Below are 16,753 nucleotides of genomic sequence, written 5' to 3'. Positions count from 1 at the left end.
ACGGGAACAAAAGCACGGCGTCACAGAAGTCTGCGTACCCGAGACGAGCTCCAAAACTCCAGTGGACTGTTCTCCCTTATCCACCCTCCAGTCCGGATCTTGCACCTTCCGACTCTCACATGTTTGGCCCAATGAAGGACACATTCTGCGGAAATCAGTACGTGAATGATTGGGAGGTTCTTGATACAGCAAGACGTTGGCTCCGATGTCGATCAGTGGAGTGGCACCATGCGGGCATACAGTCCAAATTAGGTGGTGTAATGCCGTTGCACTGAACGGAGATTATGTTGAAAAACAGAGTTTTGTAGCGAAAACAGTGGGAAATAATATGAAGTATTAGAATACTGAATAAAACATGCATTCAGAACAAATTGTGTTGGATTAGGTATTTAAGGTCCCTCGTAATTTGCTGTAGAAACGTGAGGAAAATGTGGTCATATGAAAGTAGCGGAACTCGAATTCTATCTCCTGTGATAACGGTATTTTGCGGCGTCCGTAAATTACTTAATGATCGGTGAAAGGTTCCTTAAACGGAGGACACGAGCGATCTGCCCTAAGAAGCTCGTCAGATACTACAGTCGCTACGCTACCTATGTCGTACATGAAACGCAGACTCAATAACGGCGGCGGGGAATCCCCGTTGGCAACGGCACATTCGACTTGGAACTCGAGGAGAGAGAGAAGAGTGCATTTTCGTCGTCTTGGCAGCGGCGCAGGTGGCGGCGCGATGCGTGAGGTCAGCTTGCCGAGCAAATTAGCGCGCCTGCTCTCTCGTGAAAACCTCAGCTTGTCGCGTAATCGGAGCTGGCTGGCTGCGTGCGCGCGAGGGCGCGGCGCCCAGCCGCCGCCCGCCACTGACAGAGCGCCGTGCTGCCCGCTACCCACTCCGGTATTCCTGCTCCCACACCAGTGTTTGCAGAAAAAAGAAGTGCTGTCATGAAACAAGGACGCAAATAATTCTAGACTCTCAGCACGGTGAAAGACGAGTGAAGCACATACGTGATAATTACAGAGCTGTAGTTTTTACTAGTAACAGCCACGTGGCATCACTAAATTTCTTATCTTTTAGTAAAAATTCAGTAGACATATGTAGCTGTGCCAGATTTCGCTATGTATTAAGATCGGAGTGAAAGTACATGGTAATGAAACCAAAATGTTCAAGTAAACGTAAATCCACAAACGAGTCGTTAACGAGACAGTTGAGAATTACTCCTGTATTGTGCTAGTTGGTACAACTGTTTGAAATGTAAATTTTTTTATTAAGTCCCCACGTATCAGGGCTAAAATTTTACTCATGGTTCGCGGCTGTGGAATGCATATAGGATGAAAGACAGAGGTATGGCCAAAATTTCAGGAAAATGTTCTTCACACACAGCGTAACACAATTTAGCCAACCACAATAGAAAGAAAAATCATTGTTCGACGTGTTTGTCATAAATGTCGAAAAGTTCTTGACAGACTTACTTCAAATTTTTACTCATTGCTTCCTGTAAACTTCCAGATGGACTTTTTTAGTAAAGAATGTACAAGTTTTCTGATAAAACAGACTGCGAGAAAGAAGATGCTTTGCTGTGCTTTCATAAAGCGCCGTCTCGTTTTCTTCCTCGCAGTCTCTTTTAAGAAAATACCAAAAGTTGTTTTCAGCTTATCTGCTTAAGATTAGAATACTAAACCATACAGTCTGAATCGTCTTAAACTTTGTAATCCTACTCGTTCGCCATTTAAGCCCAAACGTGCTCCTGCAGGGCACTGTCGTCCTTCAAATCTCTCCCAATATAAACGCTGAGCGCGACGACTATTACCATCTGCTAATCCGTACAGCAAAGGGGCATGTGCCAACTCCGCATTTGAGTGCACATCCAGTGGAGAGGATTACCGGAAACAGTCCGTGGTGGGCACTAAACAGTTGATGCTACGTGCTTCTTGCTAGTAAAGCAATGAAGCGCGTCACAGTCAACATTATCTCCGATAAATTGAAACAACGAACACTGGTGGTGAACCTACGAATTGCAACTTGCTATAAATTCTAACAAACCTAACCAAGATGGGGTTTTGAACATTTCGAGTAATAAAACGATTCCTGTACTACTTGTGAGTTCTGTTCCTGTATCCTTCTCATAATTAATATGATTATGAAGAGAAGTAGAAAATGAGCTCTGACGTGTAAATAAAGCGTCTCTGGATTCACGCCTAAATAACAAACTTTATTCCTCTACTAGCGGTTACCGGCCACGCTTTGCTGCTGTTGCTGAGTCTGGTCCAATGGGAAAGAAAGAAACGAGATTCTGCTGCCCCCTTGTGTATAGACGGAGTGAGGAAAAGAGATTAAAAATATATGGTCCATATTCATTAGCGTATTGCCTAAAAATTTAAAGTAAACAGGTCAAGAACTTTTCGAAATTTTTGGCAAAAGTGTTTCCCTTTATACACTCTTAGGATAGAAAGAAAGACACACCACGAATGAATTATCCGAATGGAACGGAAATTGGTCAATGGGTAAAGACAAACAAATGATTAAAAGTTCTGAAAAGTCGGATGGTTTATTAGAGAGAGAGAGAGAGAGAGAGAGAGCGCTTCACAAATTGGGCAAGTCAGTAACGGGATGGTTCATCTCTAGCCCCTATGCAAGTTATTCGGCTTGGCATTGACTGATAGTTTTTTGTGTCTTCCTGAGTGGGTATCCTTCAAAATTCCATGTAGCCGGAGCCTTAGATCGTAAAAATCCCCAGTAGATTGGATGGCCCTGTCCATAATGCGTCAAACTTTCTCAGTTGGGAAGGGATCTGACAAGCTTGCTGGCCAAGACAGGATTTGGCGAGCGCGAAGACTAGCAGTAGAAACTTCCGGTTTGTGCGGTCGGGCATTATCTTACTGAAATGTAAGCCCAACTCGGCTTACATGAAGGACAACAAAACGGGGCGTACATTATCGGATGACAACGTAAGTGGTCCTGGTATAAAATGAAATGGCACCCTTGACCATGTTCCTGGTTACTGGGCCATACAGAGGGCAACAGACAGATTGGTATCCCACCGCTGTCTCCACAAACGTCTCGCTCATCATCGGAGCTCAGTCCCAAGCGAGACTCGTCGTTGAAGACAGTTCTACTCCAGTCAGTTAGACTCCAGTCCGAATGTGACCAAAACCACTACAAACGGGCTTGTTGGTGTACAGAGTCATTGGTAGTCGGTGCAATGGACGCCCTGAGCTCAGCTCCCTGTTAGTGGCCAATTAAAGGTTCTTATGGTTACTCCGACACCATTCGCACGTCGGATCGATGATAACGATGAATCCGGGGCTGTGAGCGCCTGTTTGACAATTGCTCTGTCCTCACATTCTGTCTTCTATCTAGGTCGACCGCTTCCTTTTGACGCAGTGTTCGACGATGGTTCACCCATTCCCGCCAACATCGGTGAATAGTAGCGTCGCTTTTATTCAGATATCGAGCGGTCGATGATTACTCCAAGCAGCGGCTTTCAGCTCAAATACGCGTCCTGTCTGAGGTGCTGTCATCTGCATACATTGTTCATGCGCTTGTCTGCGAGACCTAGTTACTTTCCAACTGTATAATCACAATGAATTTCCAGCGACTTCATGCCCTTGTATCGACATGTCCACTGTTTCCTATACTTACCATCTGCGCAATGAAACTGCGCTGCTGCGCCACACATTCATCCATCGGCCGCCATCGATTTGTGACCAATTTGCGCAACTCGCAATATGCTCGTATTCAAATGCAACGTTGTGTAAATGTTTGAAATAATTTTGTGAAGAACTTTCGGAGATCTACGATTTCGTACGAACGAATGTTAGCAATTTTATTTGTGTAGATGTCTGAGGAAGGTTTGGCCATACCTCATTGCTAGACACTGTTGGATGAGGTATCGACATAATTTGCTGTTGATGTAAGAGGACGTACTAAAATAGTCCAAGATACATAGTCCGAAAAGTGTCCGTACCCTGGCCTCCAGGGTCGCCTGATCTCAACCCTCTGGAGTTAACTGTAAGGAGTCATCTCACAAAGTGAATAGCGCTCCCGTTGATAACGCTAAAGAATTGTACAGTTTTGTCAAGGTTTATGAGGTGATCTGAGGGTGTTTCGTTCGTAGCTCGCTGCATAGACGACTTCATTATTGAATCTGAATGTGATGACGACACGTAGGATGCCCGCCTTTACAAATACGAGCTTACAATAAACTGTAACGTGCAACTTTGTCAAATAATAGTATATTAATTGTTAACACATGCCCTGATAACATGTAAGTCCACATAGATGGGGACTTAATCGAAAAGTTTACGTTTCAAATACATTTTGAATATTTCTCGGGTATTGAGCCGGGTGGTGTCGACCAATAGGCACGATATTGTACGTCGTACTGAAATGAGTCGTTAGTATCTGCTGAGTACGATGAAAGCATTAAAAGAAATCTGTTTTATCTCTTAAAATTAACATGGAGTATCCGCTATTGTACAGATAAATGACAGGCCTCTGATCCCACTATGAAGAATATCTTGTATCTTGTGCTTATCGTGCCACAATTAATCTATGAAATCTCTTAGCTCCACACCACAGCACTCCTTGCAAATTTTGTTTTCTTAAACTGTTATCGTGCCCGGTGTTTGCTTGCAGCAACACTTGGTTTTTTATTGATCTGTTGTTAACGTGAATTCACGAAATACTTGTTCAAGAAACTATCGAAAATCTCTTTTTGATGTCCTACATTGCTTGCGCATTTCTTGAAGAACTATAGAGTTATAGCCCAAGACAGCAAAAACGGAAATTTGAAGGAAAAAGGTAGGAAATTAGACTAATTAAACGGAAAAAAGAAAAATGAATTTTCAAAGCTAGGCTATCTGAATTAACATTCTAGTTTATAGAGCAAATAAGAAGCACAGCAAACTACTGCTTTCGCTAATAGCGGCGTAGAAAGGAATCCAAATATTGTATCATAGGTAGAAATAATAAGTTAAGTACCCATAGGGCTCAGGTCCTTTAAGACGTATCATATGAGATAAGCAAAACACGAGGTTAAACAGCTTTTAATGAGCGATGGGTGAGACTTCGCTGTTTTTCGTGACATGTGTTAGTTCAGACTCTCTGCGATTAATAGTATTTATTTCTTTTTCGCAATAATCATTCTGCAATACATCGCACCGTCAGACGTGGAAAGCTAGAGGTTTCATCAATATTTACTTTTGAAATGTAAATATTCCATAAAAACAGGTTATAAGCAAATACTGCACTATTACTATCCATTGTTGAAAAGATGACTTCCGCAACTCAAAACGCACACGCGAGTGCCATTAGAGGAAAAAAGTGCAAACTTTGTTTTGCTTTTATTTGGAAGAGGGTGTTCCCAAAGCTATTTTTATTAATCGACGTAGTATGTATTTTCACAGAAATCCGTAAAATATTTTGTTTCGAAAGTGAAGATATTACAGATAAAGTAGTTTCGTTCTATCAGTGACAATGAGATCGGGAGTATACAGAAATAATCCAGTTTGTTCTCGTAACTAGTTTAACCTAGTTGATGTATTTATTGAGTTCAGTGAGTGACAAAACGTCCATATAAATGTATAATTGCGTGAAACAGATGAAAATTGATAAAGCACGCCTTGGATAATAGTGTTTCCTGGTTCTTTTTAATACGACGGGCAAACAGTTGAGAGGAGTGTGTGAGAAGAGGGTCGGGTCACGCGCGAAAATGAAATTGCTTCTTAGCGCAATCCCCGGGCAATTTCGAACACATTTCTGTCGCGCAGTATAAGAAAAACAGTATCTCGCGACTATCGGCACGTGAAAAATACGCTGACATTCTTAAAATAGTTATGAGAACCCGTAAGACGACTGCATGTATTTGCAGAGGGGGAAAGTAATGTCCACCCATAAACGCTTCGCAAGGAAGGAAGGAAGAAGAAAGAAAAGAAGACTGGGTTAATCCTCCCGTTGACATCGAGGTCGTTAGAGACGGAGCACAAGCTCCGTTGGTGTCAAGGAAGGAGAAGGAAATCAGCCGTGTTCTTTCAAAGAAACCATCTTGACATTTGCCTCGAGCGATTTAGGGAAATCAAGCTAAACCTAAATCAGGATGGCCCGATTCGGGTTTGAACCGACGTCCTCCCGAATGAGAGTCCAGTGTGTTCAACACTGCGCCTACTCGCTCGGTAAAATGCGCTTCGCCTCCAGGCAACATTACCACAAATTGCGTTTGAGAGAAAATGTCTCATTCGCAAAGTGGCAACAAATTCTATAGAACATGAAACTGCAAAGACTGTGGGCATGGAAGAGGATTTCGTTGATACATAATTGTTACTTAACCTGGTCCTTAATAGTCGTTATTGAATTAATAAGTCACGGAACTGAAGGAAACCACGATTCACTACATCAACTGGGTGTTCCAAATAGTTTCAGGTACAGCAAGGACAAACAAAAGCTAAGGATAAGAAAGCTGATCAGGCGTATACTGTTGTCCTTTATCTGGTATCTTGCGACAACGCCTTTCGTTTGCACGATGTACATTTCTTTGTTTCAAATTTTGTATTGTACAAGTTTTCCCCATGTTCTACGGGGATACGTGCAGAGCTAACTGCGCGTGTTTTGTGTGTGTTACAGCAGCCGACCTGGAGACTGTGGGGCGAGGAGCGCGTGGAGGGTGCTCTCTACACCGTCTACCTCAAGAAGGTGCGATACCACCGCCCGACGCGAAGCGTCTCTTCCGTGAGTATTTGCAGTCCTCCATCTTCCTGCAGTTATGAAACGCAGCAATGATCGATTACTTTAGAAAAAGCAAACTGTTTTGTCCGTGACACTGTGGAGTTAAATGTTTGTCTCATACATCATTGAGCAAATGAATTAGGCACACCTACGCAGCAGATAGCAGCAGCCGCTTGAGCTCTGGTTATAGAGATGACACATCTAGGCATAGACTCCGTGTGTAGCGGTCTTCAGTCCGAAGACTGCTTCGATGCAGATTTACACGCTAGTCCGTCCTGCGCAAGCAGCAAGTTTGAATAACTACTGCAACCTCCATGCATTTGAACCTTCTTCTTCAAACCGTTGGTTAAGTCGCATAGTGCTCAGAGCCATCATCAAACCGTTGTCTCCCACTTCAATTTTTACCCCACTCACTTCGCTCGATTACCAAACTGAAGAATCCTTGGCGCCTATCAACTGATCCCTTCCTTTAATGAATATGTGCCATAAATTTCCTTTTTTGCTCAATTCGATTTAGTACCTGCTCATCAGTTATTCGACCTACCCGTCCATCAGAAGCTTTTGTTCTCTTCTCCTTTGAAATGTTAACAGTCCACGTTTCACTTCCGCATAAGGCTGCAATCTAGATAAATGCCTTCAAGAAAGACTTTGTAATATTGAAATTCACATTCGATGTTGACAAATTTCCCTTTTTTAAAAATACTTTTTGTCGTTACTAGTTTGCATTTTATGCACTCTATTCCAGACATAATCAGTTATTTGGTTGCTCAAATAACAACAGACAGAGGTTATTTTAGTGCCTCATTTGCTAATCTAATTCCCTTAGCACTGATCTATTTAATTCGAATACATTCCAACAACTTTGTTTTAATTGCTGGTTTTTTGATTTATGGGCATAAGGCCGTGGCCCATGGCATAAACTTTTGCCTATCGTTTCGTTTTCAAATGCTGGAAACGTCATCAGAGGCATACGGGCTCGGAAAGCAGTTACAGACTCGAAGGCGCCCAGCAAGACGAACTGAGCTTATTCAAATGTGTAACTGTTTTCTGATCGTTAAAGCTTCTGATGATGTCGTCAACACTGGAGGACGAAACGTTAGGCAGAGAAGTATACTTTGAGCCATGACCTAATGGCCGTTAAACAAATATCAACAACTGCGCAGATACCGCATTCAATGATTGAGCCTCGTTTTATTTTTTGTTAAGGTCCAACTTAAAACTTCTTTTCAAGCCACTATTTATTCTTTTCAAATCATGTTTCAAAGATGATCCACATCCTTTGCCATCTCTGAGGTTTGCCGAAGAAATTGTAATTCTTTCAATGTTTTTATTTCTTCTCGTTGAACTTCAATCCCTTTCCGAATTTATCCTTGCTTTCCTTTACTGCTTCCACATTTTACTGACAGTAACATGAAAGATATGCTACAACAGTGTCTCATCCCTTTCTTAACTATGGCCCCACTTTCACGTCCTTCGACTCTTACAACTGCACTCTGGTTTCTGAGCAAGTTGTAGATAACCTTTTGCACCCCGTGTTTTATGCCTGCACCCATCAGAATTTCAAAGTCTGCATTCCAGTCAGCATTTGTTGTAAATTTGGATTTGCCTTTCTTCATTCTGTCTGTTAAGATGTCGTTATAGTATTGCTTCGCGTGTTCCTATCCTACATCTCTCCGGAACCCAAACCGAACTTCTCCCAGATCAGTTTCTACCAGTTTTTCCACTATTCCACAAATAATTCGTGGCAGTAGTATGCAACTAAGACTTATTGAAACTATGATTGGGTAGCAGTCACACGAATCAGCACTTGCTTTCTTTGGAAAGGGATTACTACATTCTTCTTGAAGTCTGAAGGTATTTCGCATGTCTCGTGCACTGAAGTGACAAATGGGATTGCGATATGCACATATATAGATGGCAGTAGTATCGCGTACTCAAGGTATAAAAGAGCAGTGCATTTGCGGAACTGCGATTTGAACTCAGATGACTCACTTGAAAAGGTTTCCAACGTCGTTATGACCACAAAATGGGCATTAATAGACTTTGAACGCAGAATGGTAGTTGGAGCTAGACGTGAGTGACATTCCATTTCGGAAATAGTTCAGGAATTCAGTATTCCGGGCTCCATAGAGTCAAGAGAGTGCCGAGAATATCAGATTTCAGGCATCACTTCTCGCCACGTACTAACGGACAACGCAGTGAGTGACGGCCTTCACTTAACAACCGAGGGCACCGGCCTTTGCGTAGGGTTGTCATTGCTGACAGATAAGCAACACAGCGTGAAATGACTGTAGAAGTCAATGTGGTACGTACGAGGAATGTATCTGTAAGTACAGTGCGGCTAAATTTGGCGTTAATGGGCTATGGCACCAGACGACCGACGTGAGTGCTTTTGCTAACACCACAACATTGCATACAGCACATCTTCTGGGCTCGTGACCATATCGGTTGGATCTTAGACGGCTGAAAAACTATGATCTGGTCAGATTAGTCCCAATTTAAGTTGGTAAGAGCTGGTGGTAAGATTCGAGTGTGGCACAGATCCCACGAAGCCGCGCACCAAGTTGTCAACAAGGCACTGTGCAAGCAGGTGATGGCTCCATAATATTGTGGGCTCTACTTACATGGAAAGAAGTGGGTCCCTTGATCCAACTGAACCGATCATTGATTGGAAGTCGTTATGTTCGACTGCTTGGAGACCATTTTCAGCCATTCGTGGACGGAATTTTTATGGATGACAGTGGGCAATGGCACTGGACCACAGTTGTTCGGAACTGGTTTGATGAACATTCTGAACGATTCGAGCGAATGGTTTGGCGACTCAGATCGCCCGATTTGAATCCCATCCAACATTTATGGGACATAATCGAGAGGTCAGTTCGTTCACAAAATCCTGCGCCGCCAGCACTTACGCAGTTATGGTGGCTGTAGCGGCAGCGCGGTTCAACACTTGTACAGGGGACTTGGCAGCGATTTGTGGAGTCCGTGCCACATTGAGGTACTGCGGGATGCCGGGCAAAAGGTGGTCTGACACGATTTAGGAGGTATCTCACGACTATTGTCACCTCAGTGTATGTCTTGCATATCAGATGAAATACCTTTGTCGTAGTGTGTTCTCCCTAGAACCTCATTTATTCCGAGGAAATGTCATCTACTCCAAGAGCCTTATTTCGACTCAGATATTTCAGTGTCCGGTCAAATTCTACTCATAGTATCATATCTGCCATCTCATATTCATCTAAAACCACTTTCCTTTCTATAATATTGCCTTCATTCTTTTTGTGTAGCCCTTCTACGAGGGGCGTTTAAAAGTCCGTGCAAAGCCCGAGAGATGGCACGACAGGCACGTATCGAGCTCATGTTTAGTTAGTAGCATCTTTTGAAAGAGCGCACACCAAGTTTCAGCCATATCGGTCTATTTCTTTGTGTTTGACATTCGTGTGAATCAAGGAAGTCGAGTGATTGTCAAAAAATGGACGAAAAAGAATTTCGTGTGGTGATTAAACATTACTGTATAATAGGCAAAACGCCTGAGGAGGCTAAAGAGAAGCTTGATAAACATTATGGTGACTTCGCACCTTCGATTAGAACAGTTTATAAGTGGTTTCAAAATTTTTGGAGTGGCCATATGGGCACAAGTGATGCTGAACGTTCTGGACGTCCTGTGGAGGTTACGACTCCAGAAATCATTGATAAAATCCATGGTATGGTGATGGATGACAGAAGAGTTAAGGTGCGTGAGATTGCTAGTGCTGTGGGCATCTCAAATGAACGGGTACATAATATTTTGCATAAACATTTGGACATGAGAAATCTATCCGCAAGATGGGTTCCGCGATTGCTCACACTTGACCAAAAACGGAATCGTGTGAAGTGTTGCAAGGATGGTTTGCAGCTGTTCATGAAGAATCCGCAGGACTGTAACCGTCGTTTCGTCACTGTGGATGAAATAGGGATACAGTACTATACTCCAGAGACCAAAGTACAATCTAAACAATGGGTTACCAAGGGAGAATCTGCACCAAAAAAGGCGTAAAGGTCATGGCGACTGTCTCTGTCTCTGACTAGCAAGGGATAATCCTCATCGACTATCTGGAAAAGGGTAAAATTATCACAGGAGTATATTTTTCATGGTTATTGGACCGTTTGAAAACCGAGCTGCAAGAAAAACGCCGGCAATTGGACCGCAAAAAAGTCCTTTTCCATCACGACAATGCACCAGCAGACACCTTAGCAGTTGTGGTCGCAAAATTATTGGAAATAGGATTCCAACTCGTTTCACATCCCCCCTATTCTCCAGATTTGGCTCCCTCGGACTACTATTTGTTCCCCAATTTGAAGAAATGGCTGGCGGACAAAGATTTTATTCAAACAAGGTGGTGATTGCAGCAACTAATTGCTATTTTGGCCTTGGACGAAGTGTATAAGTATGAAAGGAGACTATGTCGAAAAATAAAAAAGGTTTACCCCAAACACGTAAGTAGTTTTTATTTTTGTACGGACTTTTCAAACGCGCCTCGTATACATTCCTTTCACCAATCAGCGTTACAGTCTTTGCTTAATACTGGCTTCACGAGGCACGAAAACCGTTGGAGACCATTTTAATCGATGGTCGCACGCATCAACGCATGAAGGTTGACTAGAGCTGGGTCCAAAACTCGCACGTCTCGCTCGATGGCGTCCCATATAGAGTATAACTTAAGGGGAGTGGCCTGGGCGGCGATACACTAGTCTGACCCAATGTGGGGACGGTGATAGTACATGGGTGGTTATGGACCAGGGCGCAGCAGGCAAACAAACGGGAGTATCTCCACCAAGTGTCCACACGATGCCTAGTTGGCAAATGGGATGCATCGATGCCTGTTGTTAACGACGTTGTCATATTGCGACATCACAGAGTAGAAATATCTCTGAAGTGAACAGTTGTATACGCAAGACAGAATGTACAATGCATCCCAGCCCCCCCCTTCCCCCCCTTCCTCCCCCCTTCCCCCCCTCCCCTCTCCAGCCCACTAGTCTCCTGGACAGTGCAGAATTCGCTCGTATGTGGAATTATCTTGGCATATAGCTCTGGAGAGGAAAAAACAGGGTCATTTCCGTCGTTTACTCACACCCCAGATATAGCTATTTTTTTTATTATGGATACAGGAAAGAAAGCCACTGCAAATGTTTTAGGTTTGTAATGCTCTTGACCATATTGCCAAGTCCATATTGTAATAAATTATCCTGCGCCAGCATTGCCAAATGGTTTATGATATCCCAGTTTAGTTCGCTGTAGCCCAAAACACATGGGATGACGTGAAGCAATTAGGGACCTGTTCCCTATTAGGAAGTACACCATAATAATCAACATTCCAACGTATATATATTTTAGTTTATGCACAAGAGTCCAGTGAGTGCTCAGTAGAGAGGGGCTACATACACTGTCACCAACTGCTGAATAGTGTTTTGATCCATCTTTGAATAGAAATACAACAACGATTGTGCACGAAAAGGATTCGAAAGGTCTTTGGTAGGTTTCCGGAGGTATGTGACTTTTAGATGACTACGTATAGGCCACACAGTTCCCGTAAATTATGGCAAAACGGTCTCGGGTCTGGGAGCTTGCGCTGATAACATCCTACTCTTGCTCTATGTGGTGGAGATAAGACAAATTTGGTGTCCAAGACATCAAATTCAGTTGATTTTCAGTCTGCTCAAGCCACCGAATCGATTCTGGCCTTATGACACGGACAGCTAATTCTACTAGAAGACGCCTTGGCCGTCGGGGGAAGCAGCAAGCATGGAGAGATACAGATGGTCTGCAATAATATTCATGTGGTCAACAACTGACGTGGCACCTTTGGTTAATACCTCAGGTCCAATAGAAGCCCAGGTGAATGCCGGCGTTGCATAATATTGCCCCCCCCCCCCCCCCCCGCCGGCCTGCGATCGTGGCTCGGCACAACCGTTCAACAGTATGACGAAGTATCTCGACACCACCAACGACCTTGTGTAACTAGAAATGTGATTTGTCCGACACGCTTGCATTGATTCACGGTACAATCGAGATGATCCTGTGTCCACTGTAGTCGTAATTGGCTACGTTGTGAGGTCAGCATCTAGGGGTGCTGCGAAGCCCCATGTTCAACAGTGTACACCGAAAAGTGTGTTTCAAAACAATAACGTACGGACCGGCGTTGTACTCCGTCGTCAGATCTGCCACAAATCGCTCTAGAGACGGGAGAACCTCCGATCTCGACGTCCTGTTATGAGACGTGGACATACAAGATGTCTCGTGGTTTTAGCGCCCTTCAAACACTTCCCTGAGGTACTGACGACAGTAGCACGCGAACAGCCCTTTCAGTCTGTCGTTCCCACGCGCCGGTTCATAACAATCTGCCCTTTGACAAAGTCGCTTATGTCAGTGTATTTCCACATTTGCGGCCAGTATCATCGCTACCATGATTACTCATTCGTCTCTGCCCCGCGTTTATACTTTCCTCACCGCGTCACGTGCCCGCAGCTCCACCAAGCGGCAGCCAGTCTCGCGATGGACAGAGGTCTCTTACAATGAAGTGCTGCCCTGAAAAATTAATTTTAATCCTGGAGTTGCAATTGACCGCAACAAAGAAAGTGAGCTTCGTCTGGATGAAATCGGTATGTCTAAGTCGACTTCAATAAAGTAAATGTCCTTGCCATACGCGTACGGTAATCAAAGTGTTTTACTTCCACCGCGCCCGTGTTGACATTCGCCAAGCCCAAGGCCATTTTTGTTACGCGATGCCCTTACCAGTGTTAAACAGTGTGTACTCATATTTTTAAACACATTTTGCTTTCATATAACACGTTAAGACGACGTCTAATAACATTCATTTCAATACTTTAAGCACTGTAAGATGATGTACACTTTATCATAAAATTCAGGCTTTCACGGCTGGTATTTGCGACATTGCTCATATTTGATTAATTGGTCTTGGAACACCGCCTTATGTCCACAAATAAAATATTAGCGGTGTCACTGTAGACTTAACCATTTTGTTTAGACATAAAACACACATTTCTACAAACACAAAATGTACGTACGTACAAAGAAACACCGGCAAACCTCCCACCTCAGATTCTTCAGAGAATCGAGCTCCCATGTATAAAACAGCTTAAAACGTCTCATTACTTTAGAGATGAGTAAATGTATTAAACATTTGACGTCAAGCGTTTAAGCGAGAAAAGTTCTGAAAAAGTTTGAGAACTCTTGTAAATGCTCTTATTCTCCAATACTGAATGCTTGTCTGAGAAGGAACCCCTTGAGTGCGAGGTCGCAAAAGGCCGATGATGCTTCAGAATTCGACGCTCCACATATTGTCTACCATGCAACCACAGTATTGGCTGCTAATGGCAACAGGGGGAGGGACTGGAGGTATCCAGTGGTGAGCACAGCATGAGGCTGCGAAGCGTCGCTGATCGGTTTAGTCGACGAGTAACTTACAACAGTGCTACATCACTAAGGGTGTTGAAACAGAGCAAAGCAAAGACAACGATAAACAAAGCAAATGTTGCATTATATCTACAACAACAGTAGCCGAAATTGAGATTTCGCCAGAAAGAAATACTAGGAATTTCTCAGTGTGTGAAAGTAGTAGTGGACGAAATATTAGCGATTCTGAAAGATGAATCAGTGGAATGTGTTGTACAAGCTCGACTGTGCGAGCAATGTACACGAGGAGTACAATGATGCCGATATGTGATTAACAAGTGAAAGTGATATTCAAACAGGTGTCGAACCATAGTTCATTATCCTTGTCGGACAAGGAGCCATAAATCCTGTTTCCAGTGAAACGTAATAAAGGACAATCGTCATCCAAGGAGCGGGTACTATACATAATTATGTACATGGAAGATCATCCGCAACGTAGGAAAAAAAGAATTACGGAAGGATCTCGAATAAGTCCGCAGCAACATGGCCAGGTAAGTGCATAAGAAAAACTATGGACATTTAAGGGAGGAAAATCCGTACTTGCAAAAACTCGCGTTTGCGCGTTTCAAGGATGCCGATGACATTGTCAGGAAGTGCATAATAGTGAGCTACCACGTTATGCACGTCAAATGGCGCGCGACATACATTAGTGATACCAAGGGATCATGGTTGGTCGCTTAACTGATAACAGTGCTACACAATTAGAAGACGTAAGACCATGAAATTTCAAAGAAATCGTCAACTTGATTATGCACAGAAAACTGCAGGATCGGCCCGAAAATAGGTAGATTAGGTAAACAAACTTATCCCATCGTTCAGTAAGGAACTAGTTTTCAATTCCGTCCAATCGGGATTTTAAAAGGAAATGCATATGAAAGGAACCCTAGAAATCAGAGGTACCAAGAGAGTTGTATAAAGTCAACTAACACCAGGACCTTAACGCATTAGTATACAATTATGCCGACTCTTACTGTGGATGGTAAATTGGCTGGAAAGTTGGAAGTGCTCTGCCCCTACGAGTCTCCCTCGTGTGCGCGATCTTGCGAGGGCAGTGGGGGATATTTAGGTCACAGCTCGCAATAGTGGAAAAATGAACGTAAGGGACCTGCAACTATGACATAAACACTGCTTTCGGCAAATAGCTGGTCCAAATAACCTGCTTTTGCTTGATTCTTGATCTGTGTATAAAAAATCATATTACTTCAGAGCAAACCATCGCTCCAGAAAAGTATGTGACATTGTAGTCATACCACCTGGAACCACTGGACAAACTCAGCCTCTGGGTGTTTGTTTTTTCCGTACCTGTAAAACATATTATCGCACTGCCTGCAGCTAAGCCTCAAAGGGTAGCCGGTTTCACAATAAGCTCCACGCAACCTGTTTCTGACTCAGTTGCATGTCATAATATTCCAATAATTCTCATCATCCAGTTACACCAATATAATTCTATATGCATTCTTTAAGAGTGGATATCGAGCTGAAAGTCCTGCACGGAGTTCGCCTTCGATCTTGATGGTGCAAACCTTTGTGGTCTCTATGGCATGCCATTTTTCATTCGGTGTTCATGGGTACAAGTTAATGGTTTGTTTTGAACATTTCCTGAATATCGACGATGTCCATTTTGTGAAGTGTAGTACATGTATCCCATACAAGGTTGATCTCTGCATCCCCCAGACACGTTTTCTGTCGTCTTGCTGATGCACATGGTATGTCATTAGCAGCTAACATTTTTCCTGTCATACTTTTTAACACAACAATTTCAAATGAATTGTATTAAAGATTGAACTTGCGATCTCACACTCAAGGGGTTTCTTCTAAGAAATCTGCGCTTCATGAGTTGCACTGCCTACAGACATGGTATACACAGTTCCGAACCGTAAAACTCGTCTCAAATGTGTCAAACCTTTAAATAAAATTGTAGCTCTTAATAAGTAGCCTATGACAGCATTTTAAGTTTTTTAATTTGGTCAATAACTGTAGGAAATATTGAAAGTCAATTTTTTTGCCCCTGGAAGCCCAGGCGAAACCTAGTTTCCTCTTTTCTCACGCAGAATACTGAAAGCTATCTAGGAAATTAGGTTGATGTAGTATTTCTTGATGTCCGGAAAGCATCCGATTTCGTACCATATTAATAGTTACTAACAAAGGTACAATCATACAGGGTATCAAACGAAATTCGTGACTGGGCTGACGATTTCTTGTTAGACAGAACGCAGCATGTTGTCTTGGATGAGAGTTATCGATAGAGGTAGAAGTATCTTCAGGCGTGACCCAGGGACGTGCGTTGAAAGTATTGTTGTTGTATTCAGTATCAATTACTTGACAGTCAATAGTAACCTCAGACCTTCCCCAAACGATGCAGTTATCTAGACTGCTGAAAAAATCTGCACAAATATTCAGCTGATCCTGATAAAATTCCATAGTGGTACAAAGATGGGCAATTTACTTTAAATGTTTAGAAATGTAAAGTTGTGCACTTTACAAAGCGAAAAAATCGTAATATCCTATGACCACAATAACAAACAGTCACAGTTGGAATCGGTCAACTCGTACAAATATTTGGGTGTAAAACTTTGTAAGGATAT

At 43.0% G+C, this 16,753-nt stretch overlaps 1 protein-coding gene across 2 annotated transcripts in view; it reads left to right on the top strand.

Annotated features, from left to right (window-relative positions):
• Positions 1-16,753, top strand: part of LOC126483758 (ral guanine nucleotide dissociation stimulator-like 1) — a 579,195-nt gene that overhangs the window by 471,008 nt on the left and 91,434 nt on the right. For both annotated transcript variants that reach the window (XM_050106903.1, XM_050106902.1), the window contains exon 2: positions 6,614-6,718. In XM_050106903.1, coding sequence (XP_049962860.1) covers positions 6,614-6,718 — 105 coding nt within the window. The remainder of the gene's footprint in view (positions 1-6,613; positions 6,719-16,753) is intronic.

The sequence above is a fragment of the Schistocerca serialis genome, chromosome 6 (genome assembly GCF_023864345.2).
Source record: "Schistocerca serialis cubense isolate TAMUIC-IGC-003099 chromosome 6, iqSchSeri2.2, whole genome shotgun sequence".
Lineage (NCBI taxonomy): Eukaryota > Metazoa > Arthropoda > Insecta > Orthoptera > Acrididae > Schistocerca > Schistocerca serialis.
The sequence above is the reverse complement of the archived record's forward strand: the minus strand, read 5'-3'. Positions and strand labels throughout refer to the sequence as shown.